This window comes from Prionailurus viverrinus, chromosome A1, assembly GCF_022837055.1.
Source record: "Prionailurus viverrinus isolate Anna chromosome A1, UM_Priviv_1.0, whole genome shotgun sequence".
NCBI lineage: Eukaryota > Metazoa > Chordata > Mammalia > Carnivora > Felidae > Prionailurus > Prionailurus viverrinus.
Window position 1 is genome coordinate 105,001,496 of NC_062561.1, and position 16,855 is coordinate 105,018,350.

The 16,855-nt window shown below is 47.1% G+C and overlaps 1 protein-coding gene across 2 annotated transcripts in view; it reads right to left on the reverse strand.

The window, feature by feature from the left end:
- Window positions 1-9,306: 9,306 nt before the first annotated feature.
- The window catches only part of MARCHF3 (membrane associated ring-CH-type finger 3), a 150,428-nt gene continuing 142,879 nt past the window's right edge, over window positions 9,307-16,855 (reverse strand). For both annotated transcript variants that reach the window (XM_047867001.1, XM_047867011.1), the window contains 2 exons: window positions 16,460-16,669; window positions 9,307-10,244 (listed from right to left, as the gene is read on the reverse strand). In XM_047867001.1, the coding sequence (XP_047722957.1) occupies window positions 10,086-10,244; window positions 16,460-16,669 (369 nt within the window). In that variant the 3' untranslated portion in view covers window positions 9,307-10,085. The remainder of the gene's footprint in view (window positions 10,245-16,459; window positions 16,670-16,855) is intronic.

The following is a 16,855-nucleotide window of genomic DNA, read 5'->3' on the forward strand; positions in this document are numbered from 1 at the left end:
GTGCCAGTGTGGTGCCACCAGGTCATTGGGGTACATTAGGGCTGTATTGCATCCATGCTGGGGTAGGTGCTGATAACTTCTGTATAGGCTGTTTTGTCAGCTGAATGGAGTTTCCCACTTCTGTTCTCGAAAGGCAAGTTGGTTGCAATCCAGGGCAGGGAAAAATGGTGAAAATCCAGGCATCAGGAAATGGTGATCAGGAAAGAGGTATGGGGATGTTCCCTGAGGGATGCAGTCACTTGCTGAGGTGTGGCATGTGGACAGTCGTTGAGTCCAAATGGCAGCACGGAGCATCTCCCTCCTCTTCCGCTGGCCCACCGGGATTTAGCTGCCCTCGTTGTGGGCACATGTCAGTAGCCAAGGTTGTTGATGCTCAGGAAAGTATGGGAACACAGGAAAAAATAATGAGAGATGAAATAAGATGGTAGAATTCTGACCCAATATATCTGTTTAATGTAAATTTAAATAGAGAAACTCACCAATTCAAAGGTAAGAGATTTTCAGATAAAAAAAAATTAGCAGCATGCTATCTACAGGAGGCATAAAAGAACGAAGAAATGTTTAATACAAATTCAGACAAAAGAGAATTTTAAAACATCAAGATGGACAAACACAATATAGGAATATTATAATTTGGTAAGGAAAAATCCATTAAAAAGATGTAATGGCAAAGATAAACCTGTAAATATTGCCACAAATACATAAAGCAGCTACCAACAGGATTAAAAGAAGTAAATAAATCAACAGTTGTAATGAAATTTTATATGTCCCCCTCAGAAACTGACAGATCAAGCATGAAAAAAAGCAAAGTTGGAAGATGTAAATAATTAATACACTGTAGCTTGTTTATTTATATGTACATATATGTATATACATTTGCAAAAAATCAACCATGTATCAAGCCACAAATAAATGCCACAATTACCAAGAATCAACATTACTGAAATCATCGTTCTTAGACCATAGTGTAAAAATAACTGAAATACAAAACAAAAGAACACTACCCACCCCATGCTTATTTGCTGAAAGAGAAAAATCTCCCCACTAAATGACTCTGGGGATAAAGACAAGGAACATAAGAGAAATAAAAAAAATACCTAGAACTAAAATTGAAACATTGAAAATTTCCAAAAATTGTAGGAGATAAAGTAGTACCTAGAGGAAAATTTATAACTTTAAATAATCTATCTAAGAACAAAGACAACAAAAAGATGGAAACGAGAGGGAATTACACACACACACACACACACACACACACACACACACACACAAAACAAAAAGGAAGGCCATAATAAAGATAAGGCTAAAATCAATAAAGCAGAAGGCAAAGAGGATGAGAGAAAGAGAATAGCAAGAAAATTCTAAGCTTATTTTTTTCAAGATGAATGAAATGCACCATTAATTCAGATTGGCTGGACAAAAGAATAAAAAAGAAGATGGAAATAAAACACTGAATGAAGAAGGAAATTGGAAGCAAATGAGTGAAGGTGAGGACCAGCCACTGGCTGCACCAGAATCTGACTGGGATGAAGTGAGTTTCCCCCGAGAGGGGTAACCCGGTATGGGATGTCAGAGCTAGAGAAAGGTGAAGGGGATGTCTCCACAGGGGAGGGGATGTCTGTGGAGGTGAGAAAGTGGTTACCTACAGAGACACTAATTATATAGGTAAATAAATTAAGGGCAATGAAAGCCAGCTTTCTCCTGGTAGCTGAAGAAGCTATAAATATGGCAAATATAAACATGATTGAACTTTATGGCACTGGTTTGAATTGGTGCCATTAGTGTGAACTCTTGATTTTCAATATATAGAGAGAGGGATACACAAAATCTTTTTTTAGTGTTCATTTATTTATTTTTGAGAGAGAGGGAGAGAAAGAGAGAGAGAGAGGGGAAGGGATAGAGAGAGAGGGGAGAGAGAATCTCAAGCAGACTCCACACTGCCAGTACAGAACCCAATGCCGGCCTTGAACTCATGAGCCACGATATCATGACCTGAGCCAAAACCAAGAGTCAGATGCTTAATGGACAGAGCCACCCAGGTGCCCCAGGGATGTACAAAATCTTAAGTAAGATTGATCCAAGATCAAAAGGATGGCTTAACAGTAGCAAGTCTTACTACTTGGATTAAGGTAGTAATCCTTTTCTACCTTAGATTACTGACTTTCTACTAAAGTAGTTATTATTACTAGTCAGGCGTAGTTATTATTACTAGTTCAGTGTGGTATTTAAAATAATGATGTAAAAATTCACAAAATACTAGAAATAGAAAGGAAACAGAAACTCAACAAAATGATAGAAGAAAAACATATAGCAAGTATCTTTGGTGGAGAAACTCTGACCCCTCATTAAGACTTGGAATCCAGCCACTGTGCCTGCTATCATGACTGCCATGGAAGGGTCCGAGAGGACCTGGCCACTGCACCCGGCCAGGGAATAGCAGGCTTAGAAGGGAATCAGCAACCTTCAAGAACTAACAGCAGGTTCAGCCAAGATGCTAGTACAGGATAATACTAGCCAACAAGAAAAGAGAATAGAAAATAGGAAAATAAGATACAAAATAGAAATAAGATACTGTGCCTGGGTGGCTCCGTCAGTTAAGTGTCCAACTTTGGCTCAGGTCATGGTCTCACGGTTCGTGAGATCAAGCCCTGCGTCAGGCTCTGTGCTGACAGCTCAGAGCCTGGAACCTGCTTCAGATGCTGTGTCTCCCTCTCTATCTGCCCCTCTGCTGCTCGCACTCTGTCTCTCTCTCTCAAAAATAAATAAAAACATTACAAAATTAAAAAAAAAGAAAAGGTACCATTTACAGTAGCAATATGACTAAAGGTGTTTAAGAATGAAACTAGCAAAGGACACAAGAATTTTACTGACAATGATTACAACTCTGTTTCAGGACACCGAGAACACTTAAATAAGTGGTGTTATGCTATTTTCATCATATGGGATTGCTAAAAATTGCAAAGAGGGCAATTTTCATGAAATTAATGTATAAGTTCACTACAATTCCAATCAAAATTCCATCAGGACCTTTTAAACGAGTTAACAAAACTGTTCTAAAATTTATGCACAAGAATTAAAAGCTTGTCTATAAATAACCGAGTCAGTTCTGAAAAAAAAAAAAAGTAGAGCGAAATTGGCAGGGGATAGGGTTGCTCATTCCACTAGATGCCGAGGCTCAGGATGAAGCCATAGGGAGAAAAACAGCGAGGTAATGCAGGGCCACAGCAGTAGACAAAAGTCACAGATTGAGACTGCATAAACAGACCCATGTCTACATGGAACTGGGTATATGACACAGGTGACACCACAAGTGAATGACAAAAGGGGAGATTGTTTTGTGGAAGGCGAGGGGAACTTAGGGAGATAAAGCTGGATCCCTGTCTCATATCCTGCACAGGGGTAAACTCCAGATAGTTCAGAAGCCTAAGGGTGATACATGAAACCATAAAGGCAGAAAATCTGGGAAACTGTCTTTGTGATTTTATAACGAAAAAGGACTTGTTGAGGCACCTGGGTGACTCAGTCGGTTGAGCTTCTGACTCTTGATTTAGGCTCAGGTCATGATCCCAGGGTCATGGAATTGAGCCCTCCATCAGGCTCTGTGCTGAGTGTGGAGCCTGCTTGAGATTCTCTCTCTCTTCCTCTGCCCCTGTCCCCAACTCATGATCTCTCTCTATATAAAATTTAAAAAAAAAAAAGACATTTAAATTTCAGTAAGACCACTCATAGTACAGAGTGCCTGATGACAACCAGATCTGGCTATGTCCAAGTTAAGGATTTCTGTTTAACAAAGTATATATAACACAGGCGAAGTTAAGAGAGAGTTGAACAAATGACAAATGGAAGCACATTGAACTGACTAGGGAAAATATAAAGGGGAAGATCACCAACCCGGTAGGAAAAAGTAAAAGTGTGCATTTGCACATATACAAGCAATGAGACACAGGTTTGTATGGTCAGATTGGCCCCAAAGTAAAGACTAGCTAGCGGAGAAATTGCAAAACTCAGCTGCTACAGGGTAGTGTCTTTTTTTTTTTTTTTTCAACGTTTATTTATTTTTTGGGACAGAGAGAGACAGAGCATGAACGGGGGAGGGGCAGAGAGAGAGGGAGACACAGAATCGGAAACTGGCTCCAGGTTCTGAGCCATCAGCCCAGAGCCTGATGCGGGGCTCGAACTCCCGGACCGGGAGATCGTGACCTGGCTGAAGTCGGACGCTTAACCGACTGCGCCACCCAGGCGCCCCAGCAGGGTAGTGTCTTAAGTGGTGTATTCCTTCTGGAGAACAATTCAAACATAGTGAAATTAACCATGTCAGTGTCCTAGAACCTGGCATTCCCATGCATGCATACCAGTCCAGAGGAATCTTCCAACAGGACTGGAAGGAGATGACTACCCGGGTGTCTGTTTCAGGGCCCTGTTGGCTGGGTCAGGGAGTTGGTGGTAGCCCGAAGGGAATAGAAACATGAAATGGAATCCCAAGCCACCATTAGAAACAGTGACCTAGGCACACATGAAGCAACACAGATCTTAAGAACATAGTATTAAGTGGGGAGTGGGTTGGGTAAAGAATGAGATTTATAGCATAATCACCTTTTTTGTAAATTAAGACATCTAGCAAAACACAGTATGCTTTACAAAGTTCTATGCATATTCTGTTGACTGGATGCCTAAGGAAGGGAAGAGATGAGAGTGGAGACCAGGAATGAAAGGGAAACCACCATAAAATAGAAGCTGAGAGGCATCAAGGCATAGTGGTTGGCAGCATGGACTCCAGAGTCTGGGTCTGAATCCCAGCTCTGCCTCTTACTAGCTCTGTTACCTTGGGCAAGTAACTAAATTCCCAGGTTAAGCTTCTGCCTCTGTTCTAAGGGTCTGGTAGCGGATGTGCAAAGATGCAAAGACAGCCCCAAATGATTCTGTCCCTCCTGTCAGCAGGCAGGGCTTGTCACTGCTTTGACCGGTAGAATTCAAGGGAGGGGACAGCTCCGGGACTTCCAAGCCCAGGCCTTATGCAGGACAGAAGCTTCTTCCCTCTTAGAGCCCTGAGCTGCCATGGAAAGAGAGGGGCCTTTGAAGGTGAGATGCCAGGTGAAGAGGCAAGGCCACACATGGAAGGAGCACCTGGACCATCTGACTGAGACATCCAAGTGCAACCAGAAGGGGCGCCGCCCACAGACCGCCTGGCTGAGCCCTAGCCAACCCATGGAATGGTGAAATGCAATGAAATAGTGGTCTTAGAGCGCTGAATTTTGGTGTGGTTTGTTAGGCACAAAGAGTTTGGCTCTAGGTACATACTTGTAGAATAAAACAGAAGAAGGTCCCGTCTAGGCTGATGGTGACAGAACTTGTCAGGGACTAAATGTATGATTAACTCAGGTCTTTGCATCTGGCCTTCACAAATATGATAAAATAAAACGTTGGATAGGGTTCATGTATTCATTTCCTTAATACGGTAACTGTGGATGGTGTAGGTGAAAAGTGTGTCTGAAAAGGAGTTTCTCAAAAGAAGCAGGGCTCCGAAGCTGATCTGGTGTTGTCTTTGTGCACAGAATTCAGAGTCTCTGCGAAGGCACTAGATGTATGAGCTCAGTGACTCATGAGTTCCTCATTTCTGGGAACACAGACAACTGATAGACTATATTTGTTTTCCTCTGTAGCACTAGATCCAGAACTAGCAAAAAAAAAATTTTTTTTTTCATCTGTGATGAATTCTCAATTAGCCATAGTCTCCAGTGTCAGGAAATGCAAGGGTAACTGAAATCTACACATGATTCAAAGATCTCAATCAAGTCAGTAATTTCAGCCTCCAGAAGGGTCTCTTAGTTTTTATTCCAGGCACAGTGTGCTCAGTAAATATCTCTTGATCATTTAAAAGCAATCCCTCTTCTTTTTGAAAAGGATTTTTAAACTATTTGTTTATGGTCCTTCAAATCATTTATTAAAGTCGTTTGGCAAAACCCAAGCTAGGGCAGAATAACCCACACATCAGCCACAGTGAGTGGACTGAAGGGGGCAGAAGGGGTATTGCCATTCATTCATCAACTATTGGGAGCTAAGCCCTACCAATCTCACAAGGATTGTCTGAGGTAGGTATTGCCCCCATGTTACAGAGGCAAAAAACTGAGGCGCAGGTAGGTGGGGTCACTTGTTCAGTCAGTAGCAGGGACACAGTAGAGCCAGGCTCAATGCTAGGTTGCCTGACTCATGGCTGGTTCTCTCCCACTCTATTGACCTGGGAAGCAGAGAGTTGGAATCACCCCACAACAACTAATCAACAAGGGAAAAGAGCCAATCCCTCGACACTGAGAACTCCAAATCCCAGGCACTAGATGCCGGTAGAATATACCGGCCGGTGCATTTTTGCAGAACTGACCCATTTTGCAGAGAGCATGCATTTGCCCAAGCAAGGCCTTGGAGTACACATTTCTTGTGACTCCAGCCTCCATAGTCCCAGGTCTCTCACGGCAGCCTGCCAGACCATAGACCCTCCACGTGCTTGGCCAGGAGGGATGGCGTCCAGCCAGGTGCATCCATGTCCCGACATCTGGTCCAGAAATAATCCTGAACTCTGTACTTACCCACAAGTCTACCTCCTGTCCCATTCATGGCTTCGGAATCACCACCTGCATCTCTCATCCAGCTTTAGGTCTTAGAGCTGTGTGGCTGACTTCGGGTAGCTTCTGGGAACATTATAAATTAAGGAGGAAAGGAAGAATGTGTCAATTTCCTTTCCCAGGTATCTTTTGTCCTCAGAGTCTTTCTGCCTTGGGATTCTCCCTGGTGAGAGAGACTGAAGACGAAGTGTTTGCCTGGGATGAAAGTGGAGCCTCCAGCTGGCCAGTGGCCCAAGTGCAGGTCAGCAGGCTGCTTTTTCTCTTTCCTTTTCTCCGTGGCTCCTCTACGCCCTCAGATGAGTCACTTTCACTAAAGATGAAGTAACTGTGGCTTCAGTCCAGCTGTAAGTGATAGTCCATGGCACTGTGGCACAGGAAAGGGAGACCAGGCCACGGAAGACAAATACAAGTAACTTCTAAGTCATGTCATTTATTTTTTCCCTCCATTGGATTTTCTAGCTCGTCTGAGCTTCTGCTCAGTAGTCTGAGCTGTAGAATTTGTGTGAATCTTCCGTGTGCTCTGTATTCCCCAGATGTGAACATGCAGAAGCATGTACACACACACACACACACACACACACACACACACACACACACACACCTGGGGCAGGCAAGAATGCACTGGATTTGTCTCAGCTGCCCCTTTCCCCTCTGGCTTCACTGTGACACACATTTGTCTCTACCCTATATCCTTAAGACATATGGTTAGGACAGGGTACAGCAAAGAGGGAGAAGAGAGGGCTGTTGAAGAAGTTGAAGGAAGGGAAGCTGTGAATCCCCAGGATCCTTTACTTGCCCCTCCTCATTCTTCCCCCTGCTTCATTCTTGACTTTTCAAAAAGAAAGAATCAAAGCCAGAGGTCAAGGCTGGCAGTGACCAGTGCAGCACCTCTGCACCTCTTCTTCCAGGCAGGTGCAACTTGGCTTGGTGACAGACACAGAGCCTGGACGGCAGTCCCCACCTGTCCCTGGCCTCTTGGCTGGTGCCTTGTACACGTGCTGCAGTTCCTTATGCTCTCTAACCTTGAATGATGTCATAAAGGGCCAAGAGTGGATCAAGAACTTTGAGGATCTCAGATGGGTGCTGGGCTGCTAGAGCTCAGGGTCTCTCTCCTGAGGAGGACCCAAGCTGCTGGCCCAGGAAGTGAGCCACTGATGCTACTCTGGGCTCCCAGGAGTGTCCTGCCCACCACCCTGCAAGCAATCTACTCCTTGCATTTGGACTCGGCTTTATTTACCCGGGTGGGGATGCAAGTATGGGGGAAAGACGTGTAGCACAGACCCAGTACCAATGTGCCAACCTTCCCAGTGCAGGGTCCTCAGCGAACTGCTGGGCACCTGTCTGCCTTTGATATTTTGAGTCAATGTATCTCATCTCATGAACCAAGATGGCAGGGACTCCCTGCAGCCAACCTCAACCGGAAATGATCCCAGGAGTCTCTCACTTGCTTAATTCACGGAAGGAGCCGGGAGGAGAAAGGGGCTGGTCCTCTCATGACTGCTTGTGCCATTCAACTGAGAGGTGTCGCTGGTTAACCTGACAGCTCAGGGACCAGGGCTGGGTGGATGTTATTTATCCAATCTATTACAGGGCTGTAGTTCACAAGCTACCAAGTTGGACTCTTGGCTCTGGAAATTTAATGTGTGACAGCTGCATGCAGCCAGTGGTGTCCAGCATTTTAAAAAGGTCAATTAAGAAACGGTTGATGGCGGTGCAGCTAATGACAGCCTGGAGGGGTGAGCAGGGCCGAACAAACAGAAGGGCTGAGGCGTAGATTACTGGAACGGAGTGTCGAAGGGGAGCGTGGTGGGGAGGAAATCTATTGTCATCAGCCATAAAGCACATCTGAGTTTTGCAGCGGAGAGCGGTACAGCTGTTTCCCTCCCCAGGCGGCTCGGGGAGCAGTCTGTGAACGGGAGGGGGGGTGCTCGGCAGACAAAGGTGACACCTGCATCCGCTTGATCGATCTGCACACAAAAATCGTTCCCCTCCTGGCCGCCTGTTCCTTTGCACTTTTCCGCTCTCCCACTTGGGGAGCATAAGGCAGAAGCTGGAGCGATATTCAGAATGTGGGTCATGTTCTAGAAATCCATACTTTAAGCATTCCCCAACGCTGGGCTCCGCCTTCTCCTCCTGGGCGTGTGGGTAGGCGGCAGGCAGGCGGATGGGGGAGCCAGCGCCAGCAAGGGCTTTCCTCAGACGACATATGTGCCCCGTGGTTTCAGTGGCTACAAATGCAGGGTGCAGTTTAGAGCCTTTACACAGTGGTGGATAAAACAGGGACAGGAAGTCCTTAGCAAAGGTCTGTTTCAGCCTGTGACTGAATTGGCTCATGGTTGGGGGAAGGCACTGTGTGGGATGCGTTTTTAAAAAAAATCAGACAAAGGGGCCATAGGCTGCTAGGACAGGTTTTTTGCCACATCTACCTGTCAAGCTAGAAATTCAATAGAGCAATGGGAATGCTAATTGATATGCAAAACAGGTCCAGGGTTCCTAGAAATGTCTAATGATCCACCAGTTCCTTGTGAAGGCAGAATTAAGACATGCACTAAACGAGATGGGAGTAAGAACACCAACCTTTTTGCTTGTCTTTTTTTTTTTTTCTTTTCTTTTTAAAACCTACTTTGGGGAAACTTCACAGGTTTTATAATTAAAAAAAAGAATGTTGCAATCAGCGGGGTTTGTCTTTCACACACTGGATATTTATTATTAGAAAATAGCTTTTATCAGCTGGCAGTATCAAACAATTCGAAAGGAGCCTGCTTCTCGCCGTAATTGTCTTTCCCTCCTTAATGAAATTTAAATAAACAGTTCACTGTAGGGAGAGTTGCCACACCTTTTTTCCCCTTTAAAAACGGAATAAATGAAGTTTAGTACAAAACATCCTCCAAATAGGCCTTGTTCTGTAGCCATTACGCTGTCCCCTTGAGTGAGAGAGAAGGCAATGAAAAAGACCACTCAAGTTATCAAATTACCCCCAAAGAATCTCCAGTAGAAACTGGGAAACGCATAAACTAACCCAAACCAAACTCATCCAAACCAAGAAACCAGTTGTAACGTTGGCTTTTTCGACTGTAATTATCATCTGACTTAAATATATATACTTATATATATATATATATATATATTTGAAATAGTAATAAAAAAGGAAGCATTGAATTGCATCTTTAGCAGGACAACCTTCCTCATATGTTAAAGAGGTGTTCAGAAAATCCCACATAGTATCTGCTAAATAAGCATGTTTGGCAGCTGAGCAAGTATCACGTGATTGCAGCATCCATGATTTGAAGTCAAACAGCATCTGCTCTCTTCCGGCCGAGTCCGTTGCTGGGGCGATGTGCTCACAAGGCTCAGGGTGTTCTGAGACCCATGGCTTAAGGAGGGGTTCGGGAGTGGCTCAGTGCATGGCCCCCGTGCGGAGACTTCCAAAACCCCAAACAACGAGCCAACCGACCAACCACACAAGCCTCAAACAATGGTCTCCTTAGAGTTCCTCTTGACAGAATGGGGGCCCAGCAGGGACTGCTGGTTAGAAGGTACGCTGACAGACTTTGGAATGAGGAGAATCACTCTCTGATTGGTCCGACGCCATTCGTTGTACAATCGACAGTGGTATCGAAATGACACCTGGGGTCAGGAGAGGAAAAAATAAGGGAAGGTTTCAGGTAAGCAGAAGCCGAGAATCAAACCAAGGAACAGAGAACGTCATTTACAACAGCTCTGAACAGCTGGCGGTGGTACAGCGGGGCGGGCCGCATGGGCAAAACGGCTCTTGCAAGCAGCTGAGGGTTGGGAGGTTGGGACCAACCAGAGAAAACCCATGTGTGGGCACACGCAGGGCTCCCAGGGTGGCTTCCTCCATTCCCCATAATACTGGATAAAATTAGGATATGAAGAGGAAATGAGGTTTCTTTGGAGTCTGGATTTAGATTTGGGGTAGTAGTGTTTGGGCCCCAAAGCGTCAGTTGTGAAGCAAGTTAGCCACAAGCAGTTGGGCAGAGTGGGTATAGTGCTAGCCCTCCCCGAGGTGTGGGATATGGCAATGTGTCTTTCTGGTCTTCAGGTTAAATGAGAGGGATGCTCATGTATCCTCCTGCAGGTTGGACTCTGCACAGTTCAATATTCAGACTAGCAAATGTACCCTTCGAATTGTGCCATGCACAACCTGTACAACTGTACTAGCTGGCCCTGATGGGTGAACTCCAACTGCCTGTAGCTACGGTGTTCTATGGCTTCCAGTGGGGATGCTTTGGCATGGCCGCCAGGTCCCTTGATAAATTCTTCTTGAGCCAGAGCCTGGGGTAGGTTCAACTTCCGTGGGTAGGCCTTGTGCCTACCTCAACATTGCATCGAGTGCTCTGTACCTTAGTGTATTTGTTTCTCTGTCTCCCTGCTCCAGAAGCATCTTGAGAGCATGGTTTGAATTGTGTTCGCCTGTGTAAGCCTAGCACCTAGCACGCGCCTGGCACTTAGGAAGTTGCTCAGTAGAGTTTGCTGAGTGAATAAATATCCTATGCTTTCTGATTGCAACACTGCTTCAGATTCAAGCCTCCCTTATAGAATACACAACATTATAAGCAGTCAACTGATGGCCAATTGTGGCATAACTCCGCCGAAAAGTACTTGCTTCCCATGTAAATACACTGGAATGAGACACATCTGTGGTTTGTTTTGGAGAAGGCTAGCTTACAGCATTGATGGACTGCCCAGGCAGTTCAGAGTCTGTACTTTTGAAGATGCATAAACTGTCTTTAACACTGGGGGTAGGTTCCAGTTTGGGAGCATCCAGATGACGAGGTAGGTGCTGGGAAGGAAGATGCCCGTGAGCTTAGGCTGACAAATGACCCGGTATGGGCTGTTTAATAATCTGGGGTGGGCGGTTTGGGATGATCCCGGCACAGGATCCATGGTAATCAGAGGGCTGACCTATGGTTGGACCTCAGTGTTTCTCAAGCAGAGGAGAGCACAGGCCCTTGATCAGAAAGGGCTTACCAGTCGTCTGGCAGGATCATGAAATTCACGGCCGCTAGCTCAAATTTCTGAGGCTAGAAAGCAGATGCCACAGGCTGAGTGCCAGTGAGATTTGGATATGAAAATATAAGCTTCTCAACTCACACAGATGTGCTTTTCTCCAAAAGGCCCTGAACATGCCAAAGTGGATCAGGGTTGTTTTTTTTTTTTTTTTCCTTAAGCTTGATTCTCATGTATCTATTCTGTCCTGCTGCTGCTTGGTGCTACTCATGAATGTGAGAGAGGTAGGCTGGAAAGCCCGCTGCTCGGGGCTAAGAGCAGGGAAAGAGGAGAATGCAGACAAGTACTTAACAAAGAGCTTTGGCAGTCCTGGAAGTCGGGAATCTGGAAATACTATAGTAAAGCTGGGTTTCCAATCAAGAGACCCTTCTTCTGGGGGTGCCTGGGTGGCTCAGTCTGCTGTGTGTCCTACTAGTGATTTTCGCTCGGGTCATGATCTCACGGTTTGTGAGTCTGACGTCGGGGTGGGAGCAGGTAGGGGGGCAGTGGGATCTCTCTCCCTCTCTGCCCCTCCCCCGCTCATTCTCGCATGCACACTCACCCTCCCTCTCTCTCTCTCTCTCTCTCTCAAAATAAATAAACAAAAAAGAGACCCGAGGTGCCTGGGTGGCTCAGTCGGTTAAACATCCGAGTCTTGGTTTCGACCCATGGGTTCGTGAGTTCAAGCCCCATGTCGGGCTCTGTGCTGATGGCAGGGAGCCTGTTTGGGATTCTCTCTCTCTCTCTCTCTCTCTCTCTCTCTCTCTCTCTCTCTGTTCCTCCCCTGCTTATGCTGTCCCTGTCTCTCTCAAAAATAAATAAACTTAAAAAACAAAAGAGACCCTTCTGTATGTTAAAGAGCCGTGCATGCTGGACCTCAGTAAGCAGAGAAATAGCTGTGGGCGTCTGCAGATAGCTCCTTTTCTGATGCTGGGAGCAGACCCTGGGCTCTCGGGCCAGGCACCCCAGGCTTGAATCCCATCCTCTGCCTAGCGGCTCCACATTTGGGAGTGTTGCTTACCATCCCCAAGTTTGAGTTTCCTCAGCTGCAAAATGTGAATGGTGGTATCTCAGAGTGCACAGAAAGCACTTAGCACAGTGCCTCACGTGCGCTAGTGTTCTCGGCCTGTTATTTTTGATGTGTTAAATATGGAAAGGAAGACAGTTTTGTGACGCTCCTTCTTAGACACAGGGGAACTGGGGGAAAAAGAGAAAAACAGGGCTGTTTCCCTTGCTCTCAGTGTGGCGGGAGGTCAGCAGCAGGTTGCATCACCTGGGAGCTTGTTAGAACATCAGAATTTTGGGTTCCACCCAGACCTAAGGAATCAGAGCGTGCATTTTAACAAGATCCCTAGGTGATTCACAGATACGTTCCAGCCTGAGAAGCACTGCTTCAGGCGACCCAGGAGTCAACAACTTAGCAGTTCTCCTGGTGCCTTGGCCAGGAGGTACAAAAATCAGCCCGCTTGTTGAGACAAACAAATGAGATCTTATTATGCATTAATCTATCTTCATTGCCATTAACCATCACAGTCTGCAGGCAAATTCAATCAATAAGAAGAAAGCATCATATAAAGATGACTTCTTATCGGAGGACAGTAAAATAGATTGGGGCATGATGCAGACGGGGCCTTGGGTTTGCGCTTGCCCTGGGTTCATGCTGAGCCTGGACCAAGAGCTCCAAGACGCCCCCTCCCTGCAGTGGGGCAGAATAGGAAGAAGGGAGGTTTGATTTAGAGAAAAAAAAACAGGCAGTGACGGAAAAATAAACAACACAAACCAAAAAGAAGCTGTGGCAACTGTGACATTAGGAACTTCGTTTAGATATTTCTTAAATGTGTGAGTTTTTAATTTTTAATTTTGAGAGAGAGAAAATCCCAAGCAGGCTCTGCCCTGTCAGCATGGAGCCTGACTGGGGGCTCCCTCCCATGAACTGCGAGATCATAACCTGAGCCTACATCGTAAGTCGGATGCTTAACCAACTGAGCCACCCAGGCGGCCCAAATGTCTGAGGTTTTAAGGGGAAAGGAGGAAGCAAGAGCACAGGGCCACTATTCTAAAAATACTGTTCTTTTTGGGGTGGGTTTCTTAAGGTGTATTCATTTCTTTGTCCAAAGGGTATTTATTAACCTGTTGTGGACCAGATCCTGCGAAGAGCTGTGGTCACAGACTGGGCAAGGAGGGCTAGAATACATCAGCATCCACCTCTCCCTGTCAGGGAGGGGACAGGCTGTTACCTAAGGTCTACTGTAACGTCACGGCAGGGTTTGGGAAATCTCGTTACAGATTTTTTATTCTGCCCTTTCTCTCCAGAGGTTTTGGCATGATTGAGGCTTGCTGATGGGGCCAGGGCCTTGTAAGTCACCTTCCCAGAAACGGACTGCGGCTCCCTGAACTCTGGCTGTACCGCGGAGGTGGGCTGTGTGAGCAAATGGGATGCGGAGCAGGAGTGGGCACGGGGTCACATTCAACCCCCTCAGGCTACCGTGGGCTATTTGGGCTGCGGCTCAGCCAGCCGGCAGTGACCCTTGTTGGACAATGTCCTACGGAAGGTTTCCCCGTGTTATAAGGAGAATTCAAATGACTACCCCATCGGGCTGGGAGCAAGCCAGAGGAGACAGATCACTCATTCATTCCATTCTGTGCCTTAACCGGTTTCTGTGCTGAGTGCTGGTTCCATCAGGGACGCGGTGAGCTGAGGGGCTTCCCCCGGGTCACAGCACCGCCCCCCCCCCCCCCTGCTCCCCACCTCTCAACGGGAGCTAATTATAAGTGCCACCCTGGATGTCTTCCTAACGTTGAGCGTGGACTCAGCTCTCATCCGGCTTTTGACTATGTATGGAGCTCAAGTGGTTTGTGATGTGGGCAGTGACGTTTCTGGGGCACCTCTCCCTGGGATCTCGGCGGAGATGGCTCACGCCCTGGACTCCGGGGTCCCTGGTACGGGTTTCCGCACGGCAGCTTCCAGAAGGCCCAGCTCCCCTGAGTTGCGCCAGATCTGCGCACAGACTGCAGAGGCAGGCCGGCTGAGTCTGAGATGGTGGGGAGGCTATGTGTCCCCCTTCGCTGCGCCCGCGAGGCCCTTTCAGGAAGGCTCCTCTGAGCAGCCAGGCTGGGACTGACACCGTGTTTGTTTACCTAAGACATTTTCACAGCATATTCTCCCGAAGCCTGACAGCTTGTTTACAATGGGTTTCTGCCGGAGGGCACTTTCCACGTGCTGTCAGCTCCTGACTTACGGCTCCTGCCAGGGCTGCTGGGTGCAGCATTTATCAGGGAGGGAGTTAGTCTAGATTCAGTAACTACTGTCGCGGGGCGTCGTGGTTTCCGCACCAGTCAAAGGGGAGAAAGCCTTTCTTTCCCTCCAAACGCTTTGCATCTTGTAGATGGCTGGGCATGCAGAGGAAGAAAGCCCCGTGCCTGTTCTGGGTGCTCTGATAAATGTTCCCGAAGTTTCCGCGCCTAATTGTCACAGCAGCAGGACCCAGGGGCTGTCGCCTGCTCCTCCACCTTTTTGCATAAGGCTGGTCAGAGAGGTTAAGTACTCTGTTCAGAGTTACACAGCTATTAGGATGTAAATCTTGGGTCCAACCACAGGGCCTTTGGATTCTAAATGCATATGTGCTCTTACCATGCAGCACTGGCTCTTGGAAACATTTCTGGAATAGAATATGTTCTCATTCTCCTGAAAGACCCCTTGCTAGGTACCTTTCCCACCCAATCCCCTCTTTCATCTAAGATGGGTCACATCCGCATTCCCCTAGGAAAACTTTTCCTTTCCTTTCCTTTCTTCCTCTTCCACCCTTCTTTTCCTCTTTCGTAGTGGGAGTGGGAGCTGGTGGGGCCGGGTTTGGAAGGCAGAGCAAAGGAGCAAGTGTGAGCAAGCACTAGAAGCTTCCACATGCTGACACACTGTGCTACGGGATATGAGAGTGGTACACTCTGGACAGGAAATACATATTAAATAACAATGGAATGTGTTCAGATTAGAAATGAGCAGGCACAGGAGAGTAATGCCAGGAAGCAGGGGGCCTGGTTTCTGAGACTGTTGTAGAGGCTAGTGATGCTCTTCTCTGCGGGTCCCAGAGGGAAACATAAAGCGTGAGATCAGTGCCGTGCCAACTGGTGCCCAAGCCATCAACTCACTTCATGAGTTCAGTGAACGGAAAGAACAGAGATGTTTAAGAATTCTTCCTCATGTACAGCAGGCACACTTATTGGGAACTGGTTTTCTTTGGTGGCGGCTTCTCAGCTAGATAAATGAGTGTTTTTATGGGCAGCAGAGTCAATATCCCGACACAGAGAATAATCATCAGGCAAAGTGCAGCCCCACGTCCAACAAAGACTTGAGGCTGCGTCAGGAAGTAAGAAGAAAATAACCAGCAGGAGGATTCATGATGTGCGCAGGCAGTGACAGCAACGGTGGCCGAATGCATCATTCATAATACACTACAATCCCAGCAAAAGTGAGGAACATAAACCAGAGAAAGGAAACGCCATGCCTCATAACGGATGGAGTCCTAGAACGCTGGAGGGGAGAAATGTCTGGGGTGTGTGTGTTTGACTGATGGGCTCTCAGAAGCTGGGGCTTTTTCTTTACTTGATCTGCTCTTCCCAGCAGCACACCTACGCGTACACACACATACACACACGCACACACGTGGTAATAAATCGCATCAGACTCTCTCACCAGCACCTGCAGGTCTGTCTCCCACGGGGCAGATAGGACATGTGACGGACAAGAGGGAAGTCTGCGCCAGCCTTGGGGCAGCCAGCTCCAGCTGCTCTGACCGCCCCCCACCCCCCGTCCCCGGACGGTGGGCCATACTTACTAGTGTCCAAAAGAGGTAAATAGTGAAGAGTGCGACAGTGAGTGCAATCAGTCCGACGGCCTCCAGCCGACTGCTAAAGTGCAGGTGGTCCACAGCGCCCCGCAGGCAGAGCCAGCCCGAGATGGTGGCCAGTGGAGTTATGAACAAGAAGCACACCATGTCTCCAAACAGAGTCCGCTTCTCATGCTGGGGGCCTGGGTTTCTGAGCCACTGCCGGGGAAAAGGGAGGAGAGAGAAGAGAAAAGCAAGGTCACGGTTAAATGCCAGGATGGCATGGAGATACACTACCCGCAAGCTGTCTTCTTCTTCAGGAAACTGGGAACGGGCACTTCTGACCCATGCTGAGATCACAAGGCAGCATTAAGGGCTCATTCCCAGGCCCCGCCTCACCGGATT